The sequence below is a fragment of the Lactuca saligna genome, chromosome 8 (assembly GCF_052625555.1).
Source record: "Lactuca saligna cultivar CGN05327 chromosome 8, ASM5262555v1, whole genome shotgun sequence".
Lineage (NCBI taxonomy): Eukaryota > Viridiplantae > Streptophyta > Magnoliopsida > Asterales > Asteraceae > Lactuca > Lactuca saligna.
In genome coordinates, this window is record NC_136424.1 from 82065269 (window position 1) to 82081955 (window position 16687).

Below are 16687 nucleotides of genomic sequence, written 5' to 3' on the forward strand. Positions count from 1 at the left end.
CTTTCGGATCATAGGGCACAAACACATGGAGTTTGGTGTTTTAGGGCTTGAAAACTACCAATTAGGGACAAAAGGGGATCTAATGAACTAGTGATCAAGGTAGGGACTTATCTACCTGAATGGAAGCCTCTTGCAGGGTAGATGTCGGATCTACTTCTCCTCCTTGCACTCTTCCACCTCCTTCTTATTCTCTTAAGCTTCAAACTTCCTTCAAAAGGCCAAAATCACTCACAAGGACAAAAGGGGGCTAGGGTTTCGCTCTACAGCTATTCTGGAAGTGTTAGGGACAAGGGAGACCGAGTTAGAGTGTTTAAATAGGGTGCAAACACCCGGGTTAGGGTTTTTGCCCAAACAGGGCCTACTCGCCGAGTCCAAAGCTTAGACCCCGTGTCTCATCCCGCTTTTACTCGGTGAGTCGGTCCTTCAACTCGTCGAGTCCAAGGCAAAATGCATTATTTAAGAAATATTAGTTACAGGGAATACGTACCAGGAACAAGGAATACTCGGCGAGTTGTACATTAGGAAACATAATGTAAACCCTAACATACTATTACTGGTCGTGTTGACCGGGTTGACTTTGTTTGACCCAAAGTTGACGGTTGTCACAATATCGGTATAACGCTGCACATTAGCATTGAGCCCTCAACACCTGGGGTGGGGGTGGGGTTGTCCATGAAAACATCGTTATGAGGTCTTGAAAGAACAAAAATAGAGATGAAGAAGAAAAAAACAGAGTGGAAGAAGAAACGGACGTTGTAGTGGCAACAAGAAGTAACGAGGCGTTGAGGGCGAAAATGATCATCTTTCCTTAACGACGTTAAGGGAGACCACATAGGTCTCTCAACGTAGTCATACCCATCCTAGAAGGTGAGCGATAGGGGCGACTGTCCATGGCCAATCTTTTAAACGATTCTAAATTTTTTATGGAAATTGTTATATATAGAAGATAATACAAATAATTTTTTTCAATTGTTGATTTATTATAAAAAACTTAATGATTTTTGTGTATTTTAAGGGTCATTTTTTTTCTCTAGCCTTGTACTCAATATATATTTAGAACGGCCGATAAAATTTTGCTAATATATATTTAGAACGGCCCGATAAAATTTCTTTAGCCTGTACCCAATATATATTTAGAACGGCCGATAAAATTTTGCTAATATATATTTAGAACGGCCCGATAAAATTTCTTTAGCCTGTACCCAATATATATTTAGAACTCCCCTGAACGCAGTAGAGAGAACTATACCAATCAGTTTTTGCTAATAAAAACTCGGGGAAAATGACTTAAAAGCCCAATGAAGTTTTCAAACCATTCAAAAAACCCCAATCATGTTTTATCTGTTCAAGAAAACCCAACGAACTTAACATTTTGTCTAAAAAGTCCAACAAAGTTTCAAACCGTTCAGAAAATTTCAATTTTGGTTTGTTTAAGTTCTGGGTTTTTTTTGAACAGTCAAAACATGATTGGAGTTTTTTAAACGTTTTGGAAACTTCGTTGGTCTAACAAGTCATTTTTCCGATACGGTAATAAGTCACGTCATCTGTTTCTCTTATTTGACTTTCGAGAAAGTGTAACTTAGTTGGGCTTTTTAGATAAAATGTTAAGTTTGTTGGGTTTTTTTGAACAGACAAAACATGATTGGGGTTTTTTAAACGGTTTGAAAACTTTGTTGGGCTTTTAAATCATTTTCCCCTAAAAACTCTCATGGGAAAGGCTCCGGTAAACTTTTGGGTTGGGCCGTACAACATTTTTCAAGAAACTAAAAATATATTTCTTTTCTCCACCACCAGGAGTCACCCGGCTCCACTACCCGTAAATGTTCCTATAGTTATAAAGAGCAATATATATCTCCTTTTGATATCCTCTCCAAATTCCAAGTCTGTAATAAAGAGGTTCAATAACTACAGCCATTTGCGTTACAAAGGAGAGGATGATACTCTAGTCATATGCCATTAATCGAATATTGGCCTCATCCTCACTCTCTCGCTAACTGATTTGTGCTCCGCCGGCTGGCGGTGCAGGTGCTAACTAGTTGAAATGGAAGGATATTTGAAGAAGGATTTTGATTTTCCGGCGAAGCATCCGTCGGAAGCGGCTCTGAAGAAATGGCGCAACGCCGTCTCACTCGTCAAAAACCACCGCCGACGCTTTCGTCATGTTGCTGACCTCGAAAAGCGATCTATTCACCAGAACCGACTTAGCAAAATCAAGGTTCTAATCCCCCCCCTCTCTCTCTCTCTCTCATGCTTATATATACCTGATTTTATTTTGTAGTTTTCAGAATCAAAGTTCTCATAATTTGTTCTATCGCCAAAAAACTTTACATGCTTGAAGGAAACAACCGATTTTTTAGTTTATTAGGATTTATAACACGGAATCATTAAGATAAACATAAAAGTCAAAAGTCAAACCGTGATGAACATAATAAAATCTGCCGTTAAAGTTTGTTACAAAAATATTGGTATGGAATAAGCAGAATATATTGAAAATTTCATTTGTAAACAAATTCAAAATTTTCGGCTTAAATCCATACATATACTATTGTCTATTGCTCATAAATTTATTTGGTAAACGACATATTTCATTTCCACCCCACAGTATTTCTCTCTTATTTTATTATCTGGTCAGTGTAAACGTAACAGAAACATATAGCTATGAATAGAATATCGACGTTTCAACAAGGATAGAAAACAGTATGGATTGTTAATGGAATATAACTTATGGTTAGAATCCGGATATGTACACACATAACTTCGATATTTTTTACTTTTCAAGTTTGCGTGTCAAAAGTGATTCCACCACACTTTATTGATCGCTGATATTGATACCCCACCTCTTTCGATAGATTTCAGCCGCCTAACTCATTTCCGATGAGAAATTTCCCATTCAATTCATTGTTCACGTATATTTAGTTTATATTTTCATCAGTAGATCTAATTACATCTTTTGTTTTGTTTATATGCAACAATACAAATATATTAAATGATAAGATCGAGCAAGATTAGTTCCTCCTGGACAAAAAACAACCATAAGATTAAACGTAGGGTAATCGGGAAAACCAAGGCCTTGTTATTTGTCATTTCATTATCTCTTCCACCAGATAAAAATAACAAAACACACACACACACACATTTTCTTTTTATTTTGTGTTATTCTAAACATATAACATTCACTTTAAGAATGTTTTTTAATTTTTCTGTTTGTCTATTAATTATCATCTATGAGTATTGATGTATTATTTTAAATATATAACATTCACTTTAACTGTATTTAAATCTGTTATAATTATTGTGTATCCAGATAATTAATAATAGACATAATAATAGTCAATTGGTGTATGAATTCAACCTTACTATTAATAGTATACGCTTCCGCATAAGCCCACACAGTCCATACACGTTTGATCATTTTCCAAAAAGGAGGGACTATTAAATTATAGGAGTAATAGTCTAATATAGATCTGGGACATAGTGCGATAGTGGTCTTCAACATTGTTTATTTAATATTTAATATTTAATATTCCAACGAAAACCTTTTTTAAACAACAACATGAAAAGGAAAAATAAGTTGCAAGAAACCCCTGAACTTAACGAGTAGACTCAGAATACCCCATATTGTTTGTCAATTTCATTCATACAAGTCGTTATAAGAAATTTCGTAAGGTTATATCATCACTATTTTATGTTACTATTGTTAGGGTGTTATATTGTTTTTTTTATAACTTTTAACAAATGTTTTATATAAATAACGATAATGACGATAAAATTTATAAACGTGTCGTGTAGGTCATGCGAAGTTTTTCTTGTCAATTTCCGTGTCCTCGTATTCTAGACCATTTGCATCATTTCTCTCATGAATTTTACAATTTTCTTCTTCAATAATTCACGAGGTGCCGTTTTTAGCCCTTTTCTATACGTTTAGCCTTTTTAGCTTAGATTCCTAGTTTTCAAAGTTAATGTTTGACTTGACATATTGAAATGATCTGTTATTAGAAAACACTTTTTAATAAACGAAGCTTATATTCATCCGTTGTTATTTGTTACTAGTCTAATACAACTTATGTGTTTGTTAATTAATATGTTTTTATTTTTTATTTTTTTATGTTCATCTCATAATTAATTACTTGACATCTAGAAAAAGTAGATAATGCACCAGACCGTATCTTTAAATAAAGAGACCATCTTTGGATTTATAGCCAAATTAAATATTCTACAATTGCTAATTATCTTAGTTAAAAGTTTGAAGTTATCAAATGCTATTTTTTTCATTATCAGCTAACATATTTATGTTGTTTAGTATATGAAGATAAATACATGGTTATATCACAAAAATGGTCTAAATTGGGAAATCCTTTTTAATAAAATGCTTTAAAAAAATTGTTTTTTACACAAATGGCTATTTTTTTTTCGCAAGGGACCACTTTTTCTTTCAAATTTGTTTTATATGTTCTCTATGTATTTTTTAAAGTACAATAATTTATTAATACGAATTTTTTCCTTACTTAATGCTGAATTCATAAACTTTAATCAATTTTTTTAAACCTTCTTTATAGTGGGGATCTTCAAAAAGTAAGTTCCAGCAAACTTTTTCTCGTGGATAGTTAGGTTGAAAGAGATTTTGAAAATCTTGTGTGTGAAAAAAAAAGAAAAATGACTTAAATAGGGGGTAGCATCTCACAATGTTAAACAACGTTCGGAAATTAGTGCTATTTTGGTGAAAATTTGAGGGATGGCAATTTTGTCAAGCGTTTCCCCTAAAATAGTGATTATTGGGTGGTAGATAAGTAAAATTGTATTCAAACATTAACCAAAAGTTTCTTAGCGGTAAAATATTTATATGGAATGCTCTTATAAAATGGAAAAACACACATAGGGCGTGTTTGACAAAAGTAGCTGTTAGCTGCAAGCGGGTAGCGGTTAGCTGGTAGCGGGTAGCTGGTAGCGTGTAGCTGGTAGCTGGTAGCGGGAAGCTGTAGTTTTTATTTGTTATATGAATGTTTGGTAAAAATAGCTGGAAGCTTTTGAAATATACTAAATTACATAAAAGGACAATTTATTAAAAATAAAAAATATATGAATATATTTTTAAAGGTAATTATGGAAATTGATTTCAAAAGCTCCGGAGCGTTTTGTTAAAAGCTACATGAAGTAGCTTTTAGAATCGGAGCGTTTTGTTAAAACTAAAAGCTAAACACTCGTACTGCCAAACGAAGCTTTTTGTTTAAACTAGAGCGTTTTGTCAAAAGCTAAAAGCTAGAAGCTCCCAAACGCTTCCAAAAACTCTGTGCCAAACACGCCCATAGACTTTTCGGTTACTAACTTTTGAAAGCTTCTGGTTTGTAACTTTTAGCAAAAACTTAGATGTAAACAAAAAAAATTGTTTAGAAGGACAAATTTTTAGTTTTTAGTATAAACAAAAACTTCAAATCTGTAACATTTAGGACAAAATTATTACGTTTTTATTTATTATATTTTACATTTAGCTTTTTCATAATGCCTTTTTATGTAATTTTATATAATTTAAAAGCTTAGAGATTTTTTTTTTCAGATTCTCATATAACTAACACTATAAACATTATGGATTCTATCACTTAATGACGGTTGCTTTATTTGCATTAATTAATAATTATTGATTTGTAAATAATTTTATCGTGAGAACTTTTCAAAAAGTAAAAATGGTAACTAATGTTATTGGACATCGTGGAGGCAGAGATAATGTTATTATTATTATTATTATTATTTATGGTAAATATAACAATAATTAATTAGAGATGAAGTCATAAATTACTCATAAATAAGCAAACCAACCAAAAAACGAGTCCATTTGTAGGTGACTTTTCCATGAGTCGAAAGGGTCAAACCTAGACTTTCAGCATGAATTTCAAGAAAGACCCTCTGGGTTTGATGAGTATGCCATAAGTTTTAAGTAGGAAATTTCCGCGAAAAAGACTTGTAGATTCGTTTACCTTTCTGGATACCCTGGAAATTTCCTAGAACTTTCCTCCAGTCCTGACACACCCCACCGATCAATTTATTGTCCTACATATAAATGTCTCATATAAATAATGGAAGGTCCAGTCATTGCAGAAAATACATTGTATTGTTTTATACTTTTATTGAACGATTCACAAGAATAGTATATATCTTGGGTTGCCAAAAGCTTTAATTATCCAGCTCCTCCACTCCACATGTTTGTTTGTTTTAGCTCCCATAGTATCTTTACTTCTCTACTGCATGGAAGTTGTCGTAATCAACTTATCTTCAGTAATTTTATACAATCTAATAGTTTTAATATCCAAAAAGAAAGATCACCATTAAGTATCTAGAAGAGAAAGAATCACGATACCAAAAAAGCTCAAACGGATTTTTTGGAAGAAATGTTTCTGATACATTAATTCTAAAAGGAGAAAAGGGAAAGTAATATATACCTAAACCAAGGACGAGAAATAACAAAACAAACCCCTATACTATAAAATATACATATAATAAACCCAAGTTGAGTATGGAAACCAGGACTTGAAAACAACTAGCTAGGAGAATGAGCTTTTTGGTGAAGATGTTGACTATAGGAAGGAAATGAATGTTGTGAAACCTTATGTTTGATGAACAATTAGAGTGTGAGTTAATTTCAAGATGTTTGGTGCGTTAATGGAAGACATCATTGTAAGGACTTTGAATAGCAATTCGACTGGCACACACCACAAAGTAATAGGAGTGAACTTGGGGCCATGTCAAAAACAAGCCAACTGAGCCAAATCAGCTCTTGAGGCACAAATACAATGCCTTGTTGATGAAGAAAAGAAAGAGATGATATTCTTCATTTCTTTATATTCCATGGAATTGTCAGCATGAAAAAGATTTATAGTCTTTGAGGATTGTGTGTATCAGTGTATGGATCATACATGCAAATGCGATTTAGATTCAGATCATAGTTATTAGTTAAGGTAAATATATACATGCACCACCCATACAAGGATGAGGTGGATAAGATGAATTAAACTAAGTAAACTGAAAATCAATTGCAAAATCAAATAGAAAAGCACGTTGTTTCCCAAGTTAATTAGCATCATAAACAAGATATAGATTCAACTTTGATAGATAATCATTAGGAACTCATTGTTAATATACTAATCATTTTCTGAGCTCAATATGTGATTCAACTGCTCCTCTGTATTTTTTAAGACACACTGATTTCTCATGGATCCAAGAAAAAACTATATATTAGCCTAGGAATTCCAGGTTAAATGTGGATCTAATGTGGATATGTTATGCATGAGTTTGCAACCATAATCAACTCCTTTAACAAAATACATATATTCAGAACATATTTAATTTGCGTAAGATCTTTTTCACAAAATCATTTCGTTTTTACCTTTGCAGGAAGACCTGCGTGTTACCTTCATCGCCATAAGGGCAGCAATGCGCTTTATGGATGGTATTCTTTTAAAACGCCAATACATATAACATATCTAATATGCACGTTTCAAGGTTTTTCTCTTTCTTTTTGTTCATTATTCATTCATGCATGCCTCAACTCACAGCTGCCGCTCACCCTCAAAACATGACACGCGAACCCCATCAACCAAGAGACATAAAACACTCCGAATACAGCAAAAACCCAGACAAACTCGCATCCATGGTACGTAATTACGACATGAAAGCCTTACGATCCCTTAATGGAGTCAACGGAATCGCAGAAGCAGTCAACGTCTCAATCGACGAAGGAGTCAAATCAACCGATATACCTACCAGACAAGAAACATACGGAATCAACAAGTACACCGAAAAGCCTTCCAAGAGTTTCTTCATGTTCATATGGGACGCCCTTCATGATTTAACTCTTATCATCCTTATAGTATGCGCCATTGTCTCGATAGGCGTAGGACTCGCAACCGAAGGCTTTCCAAACGGAATATACGATGGACTCGGAATCTTACTCAGTATTTTACTTGTCGTCACTGTCACTGCTGTCAGCGACTACAAACAATCGTTACAATTTAAAGACCTCGACAAGGAGAAAAAAAAGATTTCATGTCATGTCACTCGAGACACGTGTCGCCAAAAGGTCTCAATTTACGACCTGGTGGTCGGCGACGTCGTCCATTTATCCATCGGCGACCAAGTCCCCGCCGACGGAATATTCATCTCCGGATACAATTTATTAATCGACGAATCAAGTTTAACCGGCGAGAGCGATCCTGTAATCATCAACGAGAAAAAACCGTTCCTACTCGCCGGAACGAAAGTACAAGACGGCTCAGCCAAAATGCTCGTGACAGCAGTCGGCATGAAAACCGAATGGGGAAAATTAATGGAAACGTTAAGCGAAGAAGGAGAAGACGAGACTCCTTTACAAGTGAAACTAAACGGCGTCGCTACAATCATTGGAAAAATCGGATTGGTTTTCGCAATTTTGACTTTTCTTGTGTTGACTGTGAGATTTCTTATAGAAAAAGCAATGCGCAATGAGTTTACAACTTGGTCGTCTGCTGATGCTTTGAATATGTTGGATTATTTCGCAACCGCGGTTACTATAATTGTGGTTGCTGTACCTGAAGGGTTACCTTTAGCGGTTACTTTAAGTCTGGCGTTTGCTATGAAGGAATTAATGAAAGACAAAGCACTTGTGAGACATCTATCTGCTTGTGAGACAATGGGTTCTTCTACGGTTATATGCACGGATAAAACCGGGACTTTAACAACAAATCACATGGTAGTTACTAAAATATTCGTATCCGGTGAAATTAAAGAAGTTAAAGATAATGCAAAATTACCGGAAAGGGTATCGGAGGTTCTCTTGCAAGGTATATTTGAATGTACGGGGTCCGAGGTGGTGAAGGACAAATCTGGAAAAACTTCAATTTTAGGTACCCCAACAGAATCCGCGATTCTACAATACGGGTTGGATCTAGGTGGCGATTTTGAAACCGTACGCCGTGAGATTAAAATGTTGAAAATGGAACCTTTTAATTCTGCTAAAAAGAAAATGTCGGTGATCGTGACTCTTCCGGAAGGTCAAACGCGTGCTTTTTGTAAAGGTGCATCTGAAATAGTGTTGGGATTATGTGACAAGATGATCGATGGGAATGGAGAGGTTGTTCCTCTGTCCGAAGAGAAAGTGAAATTTGTTACAAATGTTATTGAAGAATTTGCGGTTGAGGCTTTGAGAACTCTTTGTTTGGCTTATTTGGATGTTGAAGGTAGCTTTGATTGTGAAAAAAATCTACCCGAGAGTGGTTACACATTGATTGCGGTTGTTGGAATTAAGGACCCACTTAGGCCAGGAGTAAAAGAAGCAGTTGAAACCTGTTTGGCTGCTGGTATTACTGTTCGTATGGTTACCGGTGATAATATCAACACAGCTAAAGCCATTGCAAAGGAATGTGGTATACTTACCGAAGGTGGCATAGCAATTGAAGGTCCAGATTTTAGAACCAAAACCATCCAAGAATTGGACGCACTAGCTCCTAGAATTCAGGTATTTTTTCGGTTCTTTCTTATTAAGACATTATACTTTGGAAAATCCATAAGTTCTATAATCGTATTGATATTTTATAGTATAATGTTGTGATAGGAGGAAATGAAAGTACATTGCTATTTATTGCATTGAACTCTTTTGTCATTACAGGTAATGGCTAGATCATCACCAACAGACAAACATGAACTTGTGAAGCATTTGAAACGCATGTCACAAGTTGTGGCAGTTACAGGTGATGGCACAAATGATGCTCCCGCTCTACACGAGTCTGATATTGGATTTGCCATGGGCATAGCAGGAACCGAGGTTTGTACTATGATTCTTTTCTTGTTATAGCATTGTACTTTGAATAATATACAATTCAATGAAAGTACATTGCTATTTCTTGCTTTTTCCTTATATCCACTACAAATAATATCCATCAACTATACATATAGGTCGCAAAAGAACAAGCTGATGTCATTGTGATGGACGATGATTTTGCAACAATTGTGAAAGTAGCCAAATGGGGACGTGCTGTCTACATCAATATCCAAAAATTCGTACAGTTCCAGTTGACTGTAAACATCGTTGCTCTTATGATCAATTTTGTTTCCGCATGCATCACAGGTCTACACCTTCTTATTTTATTCCTTATATACATCTTCAAGAAAATTATTCCTTAAAACATTAACTTATTATATACTCTACAAATCTCAGGATCTGCACCACTTACAGCTGTCCAATTACTTTGGGTGAACCTGATCATGGACACATTGGGTGCACTGGCACTAGCCACCGAACCACCGAACGATGGTCTAATGCAACGACAACCTGTCAAGAGAACCGACAGTTTCATCACCAAGACCATGTGGCGGAATATCATTGGTCAAAGTATTTACCAAATGGCTGTCCTATTTGTTCTAAATTTTGCCGGGAAACCAATCTTAAATCTACACGGCCCAAATTCAACCGCCATTCTCAACACATTTATCTTCAACACCTTTGTCTTCTGCCAGGTTATTTATTACATAACTTCTAACTAATTACCTCATTATATATATGTTTTTATCAGCTATACGATTGATATACATGACATATTGAATTATATATTTATATTGTTTGTAGGTGTTTAATGAAATAAACAGCCGTGACATTGACAAGATTAATATTTTCCGAGGGATGTTTAGTAGTTGGATTTTTGTGGGTGTGATGATATCGACGGTGGTATTTCAAGTAATAATAGTGGAGTTTCTTGGGACTTTTGCAAGCACTGTGCCACTGGACTGGGAACTGTGGGGACTTAGTATTGGGATTGGATTGGTGAGTATGCCGATTGCTGTTGTTTTGAAGTGTATTCCAGTTGAGAAGACAGCAGCTGTTAAACAACAAAATGATGGGTATGAGAGTCTGCCCAATGGCCCCGAACTAGTTTAAATGAAACATCAAAAGGTAATTTTTCATTTCCCTTTTATTTTTACTGACGGAATACCATAACTGAAAATGGTATAGTTTACTTAGAAAAAAAAGAAAAAACTAATGACTTTTCTTGTGCTGAAAGGTTTTATGATTTGCATGTCGATTATGTCTTCTTATTTTTCTCATACCGTTATGTTGATAAAATGAACCTACAAGTTGTATTTTTGTTTGAGTAATGTTTGATATTTTTAAAGATGGTGGATTTTGTTGGTATACGTGTTGTGTTTTTTGCAGTTGATTAAGATTTATACTCTAATTTGTCACAAAGTATTTGGACTTCGGTAAAATTACAATTCTATGGAAAGATATGTCACTCACCATCATAACTGCAACACTTGTAAACTAAAATGGTAGTATCTAGCAAACTTATCAACCATATAACATCACCGTATCATAACAGTTGCAGACCTAGACCAAAATGTTAATGGTAATACGCTAGAAAAATTAAGGTGGTGTTTGTTTTGGAAGTGGTCAAATGTCTTTTGTCTTTTTGTTCCGGAAGAAGATGTGGATGAAGAGTCTTTTTTTATGTATTCATACAAAAAGTCTTAATACAAAAAGATTTTTTGTTTTTTTAAATAGAATGAACTAACATTTAAGAGATCTTGTAATAAAGGAAATCAGTTAACCATATTTTTTTTTTCTCATATTAAAATATGAATAATTCGCGTTGGTTTTTTAATAAATTGAAAAACCTAACAATTTGATAATATTTACGAACAATTTAATAGATTTATAGTATTTTGTAAGAAAATATTAGATAATATGAAAAAAGTAACATAGAAATTTCATACAGTTTCAAATATATAATACTTTTTAAAACATAAACTATATATATTTCGGTTCAAACCGAAAGGTTTACTTATTAAAGTTGATCTTTTTAAAAACATAAAGTACTGTTTCAATGATTGTCTTACAATATTAAAACTAAATTCACACAACTATCATATATATATATATATATATATATATATATATATATATATATATATATATATATATATATATATATTCCACAGTTCGCATTAACTGATCAACAATTTGATCTCGTAGATGAACCATATATTCCCGATCTCTTGCATAGTTGCATTTCTATATGGTTGTACCTCATCCTCATCCTCCTCCTCCTCCTCATCATCATGATCATCTTGTACACTATTACTTTAAAGTGATACTTCGACTTGATTATATTGAGAAAAATACTATCACTCAATCATTCTTTTCGTATATGATTATGAAGCGCAAAACATGCAATGATGATGTTTCTTTGTGTAACCAATGGAAATGGAGCCATTCTCATCAATATAGGGAAACATGTTTTCAAGACACCAAAAACACGCTCAATGACATTTTGAAGTTTTGCATGTGAGTGATTAAAATTTTCTTTGTTGGTTAATGCACGTCTTTGTTGTACATCTCCAAGCCAATACCAAACATTACGATGATGAGCCATAAATCCTCGAGTGTGTGTATACGCAACATCACAGAGATAATACTTATATGTAAATATAAGGAAATAAATAATTAAAAAAAGTAGAAATATTAAAATGAAAATGTAAAGAAACCTAGCGGTGGAAATGAGACTAATGCATTTGGATCCGCTAAAGCTTCAGATAATATTCTAGAATCATGTGCTCTTCCTTCCCAACCAGCTACGACAAACGTAAAAATCATGTTGAAGTCGCATATTGCCAGTACATTTTGATAACAATCGCCCTTTCCCTTTCCTCTGTATAAATGTTGTTTGTCGAGAGGGACAATAGCATGTACCAAAGTTCCATTAAGTGCACCAACAGCTCCTTTACAAATCTGTCGTAACTTCCTATCATGTCCTGAAATGTTTGGATTTGGATTAAAGGAAGTTGGTACTATTATATCCTTTGCGAATACCATCATTTTATCCGATACTTCATAAAAATACTTATGAATCGTTTGTTTTGAGTGTTGAAATCTACGTTTGACGATTACACAACGTTGATTGTGACCAATCATCATCAAGAACATCGCCAACTTCTCTTCAACCGATATATGTTTACTATCCTTTAACCATTTTTTTACTCTAAAATGTGTGCAAAGCCGAACATAAGAATCACGTAACATATGTAAGAGCTCAATGCATTGGTTATTAGTTCCTTGTAACAACTCTAATGTGAATTGATGCCCAAACGTTTTTGAGTCATTATCTCGCATTCTTTTCAAACCTCTTCTCCAAAAAAAAGGCGAAGATACAAATACATAACAATTAGGAGGCATAATTTTTTATCGTAATCCATTGTGAACCTGTTAATCCGTCAACACTTGTTAAATCCCAATATGCTAAAGCAAAAAACATAAGCATTTGTATCATATCCAAAGCACACATTTTGTTTCAAATAAGCATACAGTCCCAATACTAGCAATATTTGTGTTAAATAACTACTCAATCATTCAAATAATAACAAAAAACATAATGTCAAACATAAGTTCAAGAAACACATAATTGTTCAAAATGAAAGAAAAAACATAAGCATTAAGACTACTTAAATATTCCTAATGTGGTGCCAGTCATCTTTATCCACCCTTTTAAGACCTCAGGTATCGGTGACAATGTCATCCATGCCTCTCTCATATTCATGGATATTTCAAAAAGGTGACAGGCTGCCAAAAATATAGGATCCATTGGGTCTAATCCAACTAGCTTCAACCTCTCATAACATTCTTCTACTGTTGGCCCTTCATTGCTATTCACCAAATGTTGCAGAGCTTTTTACATATCAAGACTCAACTCATCAAGACTAACAGAGGTTTTAGTGGCTTTATCCCTATTAGTCCTATCAGTAGAAGCATCGCTGGTTTTAGCCCTTTTATCGGGCATATCAGTAGAAGCATCAGTGGTTTTATCCCTTTTTATCAGGCCTATAAGTAGAAGCACCATGAGCTTGATCACTAGGAGCTCGACCACTAGTGTCATTGGAAGCATCATCATCATCTTCTATGCCATTAGAAGGGTTGTCATTAATCAGAAGTGTTTGGACACGATAGGAAGAAGATGGTGTATATGCAGGTGTTGTTTAAGTAGAGGTCCATTTAATGCTACCACTGCACTACTTCCATCAAACAAAGATGCACAAAGGTTGGGATAAGACAATGGGTGTGTCCTCAATAATCTTGCCTTTGGATGACCCTAAATGAAGATTAATAGTGATTATAAGTATTTGACATCATTACTAAAATTGGACATAAACTAAAAAAAATAAATTATATAGACACACCTTCTTGAATTCTTCATATTTTGTGTTCACTATGGCAAATGAATTTGTTTGAGCATGTATAAATTCTCTCACTTGTTTCTCAAATATTTCCACCCTATGTATTTAGCTTTTAGATTATCAAAAGCATTTTTCAATTGTTTTTGTGTAGTATCCATGTCAAACTTTTCTTTTAGAGCTTTCCTTAACGTAACCCAAGACTCCTTATGCATGCTACCTCACTTTCTACCAATTTTATCGACCTCTTCGATGCACGTATCTAATAAGCATTTTACTTGCTCGTTCGACCATTATAGTTTGTCTCCGATTTAGACAAGCTACATACAATAACTTAAAAAATGTAGTTTCATGGACACTATTAAGAAAGTGCATAACTAATTGTTCATTATCTTAAATTTAAAATCTATTTCCATAAAAGTTTACGATTTCAAACACTAGTAAATTCATTAATATGAACCATAAAATTTATGAAACAAATATTAACATATCAAATCTATAGATGTGACAATTTCTAACTACTAAGGTATAAGGTCTCTATATAACTATAAAATTAGCTATTTAGGTTGTTTATGAGAAAAGATTAAGTGAGCGAATAAGAAGATGATAAGAGGTGGCTAAATGGGTAGTTGGGTTGATTGGACAATGAGTTAAAGTGGTAACTTGTAAGGGTAAAATGAGCGGTTTCAAAAAGATCATTGGCCAAAATGGACACCACCTATAGCAAGCATATTTTTTCATAAAACAATAGAGCTATGAATTAAAAAATCAGAGCACAAAGAGGATATAGGTCTCATAAGAAAGCTACTACGATACATACATTTATTGCATTGCTATGTCAATAAATCCAATGATCCACTTTTTCTATTTAAAGTTACTCAAGAAGACACTCAACATGAACAAACAAGTGAACAACAATGACTAAACAAGACACTCAATAGGACTGGTAACAAGGATTTGTATGATTTCATAATGTAGAGTCAAAACAATATGTAAAATCTGTTAATACCAAAGAGCAATATGATTTGAAAATTTTAAGATATTGTTAATAATCCTATGTTCATCATCACATAAAATACATAAGTACAACAATGTATAACAATATGGTTTTGGGGAGAAACTATGATTGAAAGAGAAGGTGAAATCAATAAGTAAACTTGTTAATACCTATATTCATAACATAAAACTGAGAACACGGACAACCAGCAAGGTTGATCGTCAAATCAGAAAAAAAAGGGGGAAATATTTGGAAAAAACGATGATAAGGGAAAGAACATACTGACAGAAGGCGGAGTGCAACAAATGAGGCGACGGCGTGGAGCGACGGAAGCGGCAGCGAAGCGAAGGAACAATTTGACTTTGAAATCTACCTTTGATGACTTCGCGGTTTTAACTTTAAGGAACAATTTGGTTCACAGTAGCAACAAACTTCAAAATATTTACAACTAATAAACTTTAATTAAAATGACAATCAACTTCAACAACTATTTTTTGGAAATGGCTTGACTTCAAATACACAAAGATAAGTATTGAAAAAACTGCATAAATCCTATATATGTTTATTTTATTTTATTTTTTAAATTTAAATTTTTTCTTTTAACCAATCTTTTTGAATCAAGCGAATAACATATATATATATATATATATATATATATATATATATATATATATATATATATATATATATATATATATATATAAAATTCAACAAAAAGTCAATTAATCTAAATCTAAACTATATAATACAAAAAAAAAGCAAAAACAAACATATATACAAACGATTATATAACAAAAAAAAAAGCAAAAACAAACATATATACAAACGATTAACAATATAAAACCAAGAACAAAACTAAAAAACTAAACGAACTTCTGTGTCGTAGCATGCCTTACCGATTCACACAACGACGTACTCATGGGTATTTTAAAATGTCATATATTTGATTATCACCTGCTGTGACTCGAATTATTTAAGAATAGTTGTTTGTCATAAACACCTCAATGCACCACCACTAAGTGAATTAGCGAATAAGTGTGTTCTCAATAGTTTTAAAGTTTTACAAATAGGTGACACCACGTTTATACAGTGTATAAGCAGAAAAAACTTTGTAATTAACCGTGTATTGTGACAAAAAATTAAAGGCATCCTAGAAACGAGAAGAAAGCGGAGAGAAAATGCATGAAAATGACCCTAAAAACCTAAACGAAAAGGTAAAATCAAAATGAGAAATTCAAAATGTTTTTGTAATTTTTTTATAAAAATTCATTATGCAATGAAATGAAATATTCTATGCAATGTGTGTGTGTGTGTGTGTATATATATATATATATATATATATATATATATATATATATATATATATATATATAATGCCTTTTTATATATTTTTTAAAAATGAAATGAATGAAATTCACCCCTCAAGCCTAAAAATGTGCATCGTCCTCGATGCTTGGGAAGAGAACGAGATTGACTATTGAGGAGGATGAAATTGTGGAGGGTATT

At 33.5% G+C, this 16687-nt stretch overlaps 2 protein-coding genes across 2 annotated transcripts; one reads left to right on the forward strand and one right to left on the reverse strand.

Moving 5' to 3' along the window:
* Window positions 1–1843: 1843 nt before the first annotated feature.
* On the forward strand, window positions 1844–11152 carry LOC145009340 (putative calcium-transporting ATPase 11, plasma membrane-type). The gene is made up of 7 exons (XM_078968048.1): window positions 1844–2215; window positions 7384–7438; window positions 7545–9481; window positions 9632–9787; window positions 9919–10090; window positions 10181–10479; window positions 10589–11152. The coding sequence occupies exons 1-7, from the start codon at window positions 2042–2044 to the stop codon at window positions 10895–10897; spliced, it is 3102 nt and encodes a 1033-aa protein (XP_078824174.1). The 5' UTR covers window positions 1844–2041; the 3' UTR covers window positions 10898–11152.
* A 1329-nt stretch (window positions 11153–12481) lies between these two features.
* On the reverse strand, window positions 12482–13129 carry LOC145009814 (uncharacterized). Its single transcript, XM_078968445.1, has one exon. It carries the CDS (start codon window positions 13127–13129, stop codon window positions 12482–12484), a length of 648 nt encoding a protein of 215 aa, XP_078824571.1.
* Window positions 13130–16687: the final 3558 nt, after the last annotated feature.